General features: G+C 34.3%; 1 protein-coding gene across 2 annotated transcripts; it reads left to right on the top strand.

The window, feature by feature from the left end:
- Positions 1-232: 232 nt before the first annotated feature.
- Positions 233-5,765, top strand: LOC133675789 (uncharacterized). 2 transcript variants are annotated; one of them, XM_062097269.1, is made up of 7 exons: positions 233-477; positions 557-633; positions 1,029-1,523; positions 2,183-2,377; positions 3,142-3,171; positions 3,387-4,496; positions 5,109-5,765. In XM_062097269.1, exons 3-7 carry the CDS (start codon positions 1,077-1,079, stop codon positions 5,658-5,660), a joined length of 2,334 nt encoding a protein of 777 aa, XP_061953253.1. In that variant the 5' UTR covers positions 233-477; positions 557-633; positions 1,029-1,076; the 3' UTR covers positions 5,661-5,765. The 2 variants fall into 2 exon arrangements, with proteins under 2 accessions (XP_061953253.1, XP_061953252.1); XM_062097268.1 differs by having other exon boundaries at positions 561-633.
- Positions 5,766-8,315: the final 2,550 nt, after the last annotated feature.

Here is an 8,315-nt window from a genome sequence, read left to right on the forward strand (position 1 = left end):
AATGAGGAATTTTATAATGTCAAGGTAGTACATAATAACATTTCATTAATTGTTTTTGAGATTTATTTTTAAAAAATAGATAAAATTATGTGAAAAAAACTCTTAATAAAAAAACTCTTATTATTTTGTTTTCTCGGAACACTCATGCTTTGATCACTCACTAAACACAACGCGCTTTCATTAACGCGTGTAATAAACAAAAAATTTAAAACCATGTTTCACCATAATTTATATCCATATAGAGAATTCAACTGAATGGATTTCAGGTTCCAAATTTCCTCAAGAAAAAAAAAAGAAGGAATTTCCCTTTTTAATAGATCTCTTCTTCTCTGTAACTTAAAAAGAGAGAATCCAATTCCGCTAGGAATTCAAGATTCACAATCTAAGTAGCACTTTGATGTTTCCCAGGAATCAGAATCTTTAAAATCTCTCTTTTGGGTTCACTTTCATGGCTGATGAAATCATTTCTCTTTTGAGGTAAATATTATAATTCGATTCCTCTTTTTGAAAAGTTTTTCTTAGCTGAAAAGTTTTTATTTTGATGATGGTGATCGAGGCAGTTTAGTAGCATGTGATTGGATCCACTTGATTGTTGCTCTTGATAGTGAAGTAATCAGTGAAGTTTCTTAGCAGGTAATTGTCATTTGGATTAATGATTTTTATTTGTCTTTTAATTATTTTTGTTTTTTTTTCTCTGTTTGTGGCTGCTGAGAAATTCAAGAAAAAATAAGTGGGAAATGAGAAAAAAAATTGGAACTTTGACTAATGCTGATTAATTCTAAACTGGGTTTTGCTTTATTTTTCACTTTGATTAGTGAGAAAATGAGGGTAAAGATTAAGAGGTGATGAAGTTTGCTACTTTACAGTTGATGCTGTTTTGTTTGAATAAAAAAGTTTCACCTTTTAATCTCAGTTAATTTGTTTCAGAAACTTGATTGATGTTAGCCAGTTCATTTTTTTTCTTTTAAATTTTGAAGTAACAAAAAAAATATTTAATTGGTTTTTTGAATTTTTTTTGGGTGGTTTAGGTTCATGCTGCCTTGCCATTTAGTAGATAGAAGTGGAGTTCGTTTGTAATGCAATCAGTTGATGAGAACGAGAGCGAGAACAAGAAATTGAAGCGTTTGAGATCATTAAGTAACAATATGCCTTTGACTGACAACACCACCCCACAAAATGTTGAGGACAGCATTCTTTTTCCTATTGAAGAGATAGTGCAATCACCGTTGCCTGGATATGTGGCGCCGACTTCGATAGGTTTTAGTGCTGATGATAGTTTAGTTACTTGCTTATTTAGTCCTGATCACACCTTGAGTAGGAAGGTTTTTGCTTTTGATCTCAAGAATGGCAAGCAAGAATTGTTTTTTGGTCCCCCTGATGGTGGACTCGATGAGAGTAATATATCAGCGGAAGAGAAGCTGCGGAGGGAGAGGTTGAGAGAACGTGGGCTGGGAGTGACACGGTATGAATGGGTGAAGACAGGCTTGAAGAAGAAAGCAATTATGGTGCCATTGCCTGCAGGGGTTTGTTCGCTCACTTCTTTTACTTATCACTGTATATGATTCCCAGTAATTATTTTTTATAGTTTAAACAGTTAATGTCACTGTCCGCTTTCTAATCCTTGCAGTTTGGTAGCTGGGTACCTTTTATTTTAATCTGTTTACTGTAAAGTACATTGTACATAGATTTTCCTTTAGGTTTGAATTTTGAAGTAATGGAGAAGTGTTCTAATTGAACTTGTGGAGTTGATAAATTGCTCTATGATTTTTGAATTCAAGAAAAATAATTTCTTTTATGGGGTCCCACTTTAAATCCCTGGGATCACATAACACTGCAATTTCTTATTTGATTGGGAAACCTCGTATGATCATATTACTCTCATACTATCAGAATTCTCTTGTTTCTACTTCAAACACATTTGTGCTTTTTGCTAGGTTGTCTAATTCATGTTTATATAGTTGCCAGAAGTATCTCTTATGTTACTTTTGCAATATGGTGGAATCGAATGCAGTTAAGTCAGTTCAATTAACTTGATTTTTTAAACTGCATGATAATTTTTAGTGCTTTGTACATATGGATCAGGAGCAATTTGTAAATATAATAGCCTAATAAATTTACATGCAAAGCCACAAGTTGAAATCAGTCAGCTCTGCTGATGATATTACCTTTTCTGTATTTACAGATTTATTTACAGGAACTCTACTCTCCCAAACCCGAGCTCAAGCTTCCTAGCTCCTCATTATCACCTATTATCGATCCGCATATCTCTCCTGACGGTACCATGCTTTCTTATGTACGGGACAATGAGCTGCATGTTCTAAATTTCTTGTTCAATGAGTCCAAACAATTAACACATGGTGCTCAGGGAAATACAGTGGTAAGTTTCAAATTATTGGTATCTGCTGGAGGTTGGATAATTTATGATTTTATCGATGACGTGCGTTAAATATTGGAACTATGGATCCTGTCCATAGAGTAATATCTGATGTTATGAGCTATCAATATCATTATGATTACATATATCCATCAGTCTTTATTTACTGAATCATCGATCTATCTAAATCCTATTGATTAACTTCTCTTCAACTGTGTGGCATATATTTGATACTAATTACACAATAATTATCACTCATTGTACCCTATGAATTTGAATTTCCAACATGTAGGATCTGCTCCATGCATTTTCCCCTACATCACTATCCAGTGCTGTATCCGCCACTAAACCATTGTTAATTCCTTTGTTTCCAATTTGACCCATCAGATATTTGGACAGAATAGAAACTGTCAGTTTTCTCAGTATTGGTTTGCTTGACTTTCATTCTACAGCAGAATTAAAAATGCACAGGAATTGAGAGAGTTTTAATTGTACTCTTTTTACCTGGCTTTGTTCATAGATTTTCACTTACCCAAAATCGTCTATTTTAAATGCTACATTTATGGTGTATTATTTTGACAGCTTTTATCAAACTCAAAACAAGGCCACCATCATAAGCTAGAAATGTTGATAAGTTAACCTGTGAAATAATACAATAATATTTGGTTTTGGTAATCGATAATTATTTGATTGTTTTATTTTCATTTGTTCTGCATCATTTTTCTGAACTGAATATGACATTGTTTTTTTTTTTTTTTACTTCACAGACTCATGGCGTTGCTGAATATATAGCTCAGGTGAGAACTTCATCCTTACTCTTGGCTTGTCATCTCCACACATATGTTAACTTAGACAATGCTGGTTTGCAAATACTTTTACTTTTCAGCAGAACTTAAATTACTTATTTTCAGCTGCTAGGTTGATTTTACAATGGTATTGGATTCTGTGGGTTCTATTTCTAAGTGAGTACACTTGAACTTTTTACCTGAGGTTTTTAATTTATTGATTGCAGGAGGAAATGGACCGAAAGAATGGTTACTGGTGGTCACTTGACAGCCAATTTATTGCATTTACACAAGTTGATTCATCTGAGATACCTCTTTTTAGAATTATGCACCAAGGCAAAAGCTCTGTTGGTTCAGAAGCACAGGAAGACCATCCTTATCCCTTTGCAGGAGCTTCAAATGTCAAAGTTCACCTCGGGGTAGTTTCTGTTCATGGTGGTTCTGTAACTTGGTTGGATCTTCTCTGTGGAGGAACAGAAAAACCAGATAACGAGGATGAATATTTGGCCAGAATCAATTGGATGCATGGAAATATTCTCATAGCTCAAGTTTTGAACAGGTCTCATTCAAAATTAAAACTTATTAAGTTTGATATCAAGGCGGGGAAAAAAGAAGTCATATATGTGGAAGAACAATTCCCATGGATTAATTTACATGACTGCTTCACTCCTCTGGACAAAGGAATCACTAAATATTCTGAAGGATTCATTTGGGCGAGTGAAAAGACAGGATTTAGACATTTGTATCTGCATGATGCAAATGGGACATGCTTGGGACCAATTACTGAAGGTGACTGGATGGTTGAGCAAATTGCTGGTGTAAATGAGGCTGCTGGAATGATATATTTTACTGCAACTCGAGATGGGCCATTGGAATCGCATCTTTATCGTGCTAAACTGTTCCCAGATGAAAAAAACGCCTTGCAGGCTCCAGTGAGATTAACAAATGGTAAGGGGAAACACTCGGTTGTGCTTGATCACCACTTGCAGAATTTTGTTGATATCCACGATTCCCTCGATTGTCCCCCTAGAGTTTCGCTCTGCTCCTTGATCGATGGAAGAGAAATTATGCCTCTGTTTGAACAGGCTTTCACCATTCCAAGATTTAAAAGGCTGGAACTTGAGCCTCCAAAGATAGTTCAGATACAGGCAAACGATGGGACCATATTGTATGGGGCTTTATATGAGCCTGACCCAACTAGATTTGGACCGCCACCATACAAAACCTTGATCAGTGTGTATGGTGGCCCCAGTGTACAGTATGTATGTGATTCTTGGATAAGTACAGTTGACATGAGAGCACAATATCTTCGGAGCAAAGGCATCTTAGTGTGGAAGGTTAGTGTTTTAAACATAGATGTATTGGTTGTGTACTTGATTTGATTTTGATTTTATTGTTTTTGACTCCTCATCTAGTCAGACTAATTAGAATATTTGTTACTTTCTTACCTAAAATCACATAAATGGTTCAATTCTGCTGTTTGTATCCATAGATAGTTGCCTGTTCGAATCCCCAGCTTAAGCATGCTCCCAATTTGTAATATTTGCTGCTCGTTTTGCTGAATGGAAGCTCACATTTTTGTAATGCATGTGCTTAAGATAGATGCTAGTTAGATGTTGAATTCATTCAGTCACCAAAATTTAGGAGATGGAATGTTGTCAAATCTGAAACTGTTGGTGGTTAATGTTTCAATATCCATGCACAGAAACTTAACTAGTCTGGAAGTTGAGCTTGAAAAAGACTGGGAACTGTCATTTTATTGGTGTGGATACTTGTTAACTTGGAGACATCTCGTAGGTCAACATTTTACACCCACTAGCTTATAGATTAGTTGCTTAATGGGTGATAACAAAAACAAAAAAAGTTTATGCCTCACATTAACATCTTAAATATTTCTTAAGTGAAGAAAGTTTGTTACCTGAATCGTCTCTTTCTTTCACCCTTGACAGTTGGATAACAGAGGAAGTGCTCGTCGTGGGCTAAAGTTTGAAGGTGCTCTGAAAGGAAATCCTGGCCGCTTTGATGCTGAGGATCAGCTTACTGGAGCTGAATGGCTCATTAAACAAGGACTGGCAAAAGCTGGTCATATTGGGTTGTATGGATGGAGTTATGGGGGATATATGTCAGCTATGATCTTGGCAAGGTTCCCTGATGTCTTCTGTTGTGCAGTCTCTGGTGCACCTGTAACCTCCTGGGATGGATATGACACATTTTATACTGAGAAATACATGGGATTGCCTTATGAGAATCCAACAGGCTATGAGTACGGCTCTGTGATGCATCATGTGCACAAGTTAAAAGGGAGGTTGTTACTGGTGCATGGGATGATTGATGAAAATGTGCATTTTAGACACACTGCAAGGCTTGTCAATGCACTCGTGGCAGCTGGAAAACCCTATGAACTATTAATTTTTCCGGACGAACGACACATGCCCCGTCGGCATACGGACCGAATTTACATGGAAGAGAGAATTTGGGAGTTCTTCGAGAGAAATCTGTGAAGTAATTTTTGTTTATAGATTCATGTTGCCGCAGAGAAAATTCTGCATCTTTTTTCTTCAATATTTCTTGCATATCATAAAATCAAGGAATCCTTCCCTTCTCAACGTCAACTCTCATTGCATAATGTTTTGATATTGCCTTCTGTACTGTGCATTTTCTTTTTATTCAATTACCCTCGTTTCAAATTGATTACTATCTGCATATTCAGCTGACTTGAAGTCATGGATAGCAATATCTGCTTCCCTAGCTGTTTACACTAAAATTCGAGCCCTTTGTTCTCCTTCGTGCCAAGATGCAACACATTAGCTCCATTGATGCAAGGAGACCGAATAATCTCTTAACCTTGAATTTTCTTAGCTTGTACAAAAATCGAAGGAGTAATTAAGTTCTTATTGTATGAAAAATGGATGGCTCGGCCTTTCTTCACTGCGGCAGCCTCTGAAACAACGGATTTTCAACAACAGATTAAATCTAAAAATTAAGGTGACACATCCAAAGTCGAACAGGCAAGCCCAGATGCTATCCTTTGTCTACCAGGCAGATAGTGAAATAGCAAAAATCAAGTTTTCACAGCATTGTCCCGGGATAGTGTATTTTAAGCATCTTCATGGAGATCCATGCAATTGCTCGCCCAATTCCATAAATCCCCCGAAAGCCCTTCTCTCATCTCTACTGATTCCAACCGTTGGTCCAACACCATATCGTTGCTCCAACAGACAGAAGCAGCAACGTTTCCCCTTCGTTGTGCAAACATGCCACGATCCATCAAGGATTCTGCTCCTGCATTTCAAAGAAATTTGATGAGGAATCCATTTCGATTGGGACATGTAATCAATTCCACTATAGGTTCTCGCGGCGGTTTGCATTGCATTAAACTTGATCGTCTCTGCTGTGACAGAGTATGTTTTGTGGATCCTGCTACTAGAGAGTTCAACTACGTCAGCTGGCTATGGACATTCATTCTGAACCGTTTCGATATAACAGTACGATAAAGGCTTCTTTTCCTTGCAATTGATACAGGATCCAAGTGATTAATTGTTTTCTATTTTTTATTATCTTTATTTTTTATTATTATTAACAAATCACGTATAATTAAATGTAAGATACTACAACATCATCGACAGTTCAAAGACGAATCCATTTTTAGAAATCATTAAATCCCATCATTATTGTTATTATGATATATTATAATTTTCTTGAAATATAAAAATTAATAACTCTTTGTGGTATCTCTCATTCCTCCTCAAATAAATTCTTCGTTTTGGTTCTTGATAAAGGAAGGATCTTATGTTGCCTTGAGTGGCACGCTAATCCTTTGAATCCCACCAGTGATCAGATATGGCGAATGATATAGGTTTGTACTCTCCTAATGATCAGTGTTTCGATGTTACAGGGATTAAGGACTTCGTGCTTGTTTTGTATCACGGTTAAAACTATTTGAGAGTATTTGATTTGAAATATATTAAATTAATATTTTTTTGGGGTTTTTAATAAATTTAATATGTTAATATCAAAAATAAAAAAATTATTTTAATATATTTTAAAACAAGAGATATATTTAAAAAAAATATTAAAAATCATGATAAAAAACACAAATTACTTATTCCGATTTATCCTTTTTTGATTTGTGGGCTATTAATGAGGATGGAAGCACATCATTTGTTTAAGAGTGTGGTTGTGATTACTTTTCAAAATATTTTTTATTTAGAAATGTATTAAAATAATATTGATTTATTTTTTAAAAATTATTTTTAATATCAACACATCAAAATAATCTGAAAACACCAAAAAATATATATATTGATTTGAAATAAAGACAAAAATAAAAAAAAATTAAATTTTTTTAAAAATACTTTTGAAACACAAAAACAAATAAAAAGAATATACAAAACTGTTTACTATGCTACAAATGATGAAGATTAGAAGGTTGGTTTTATGGGTTTTTTGATGCATGAATCGGTTTACAAATTGCTTAGAATATTTTCTAAATATTTTGAATTAAAAATTAGTTAAAAAATCGGTTTTCAAGTCAAAGAAACTTCTACCTCTCGATTTGTTATTTTTTAATTCTTAATACCTAGCATAGAATGATAGTAGGACGACTAGCTTACATAAAAATATCAACTGATAAACTCAATAAATAGCTTGGAGGAAAAAAGAAATATTATTTTTGAGATTCATTTAAGGAGAAAATAAATGCATGAACAAGGCGGTTATAAATCTTAAAGGGTTAGGTCTGGCGATTAAAATTTTTTTTTGAGAGTGTATTTGTTTTTGAGTTTTAATTTATTTTTTAAAGTATTTTTTATTTAAAAATATTAAATTAATGTTTTTATATATTTTTAATATGCTGATATTAACAATAAAAAAATCTAAAAAATATTATTTTTATTTTTCTTTCTTGATAAATAAAACCCACATTCTCTTCTAAATATGGATTTTCCGTGTTTCCAATGACCGGAAAAAAGGAAAAATATTAGAGTAGAATTTGTTTTTTATTTTTTAAAAAAAAGATAGCTCCAAATCCCGAAGATTTGTCAACAAAATCATTAAAATATAATAAAATCCTGCTTTTAATCCTGCTTCTCTATTATAAAACCCTAGGCCTCTTGCCCTCCCTATATTTTTCCCTTGAGCGATTGTTCCCACCGGCT

The sequence above is a fragment of the Populus nigra genome, chromosome 16, assembly GCF_951802175.1.
Source record: "Populus nigra chromosome 16, ddPopNigr1.1, whole genome shotgun sequence".
Lineage (NCBI taxonomy): Eukaryota > Viridiplantae > Streptophyta > Magnoliopsida > Malpighiales > Salicaceae > Populus > Populus nigra.

Coding starts and splice junctions, on each gene's coding strand:
- LOC133675789 (XM_062097269.1), top strand. CDS start 1,077: ATGCAATCAGTTGATGAGAACGAGAGCGAGAACAAGAAATTGAAGCGT. Junction 2,378..3,141: donor GTGCTCAGGGAAATACAGTG/GTAAGTTTCAAA, acceptor TTTACTTCACAG/ACTCATGGCGTTGCTGAATA. Junction 4,497..5,108: donor AAGGCATCTTAGTGTGGAAG/GTTAGTGTTTTA, acceptor CACCCTTGACAG/TTGGATAACAGAGGAAGTGC.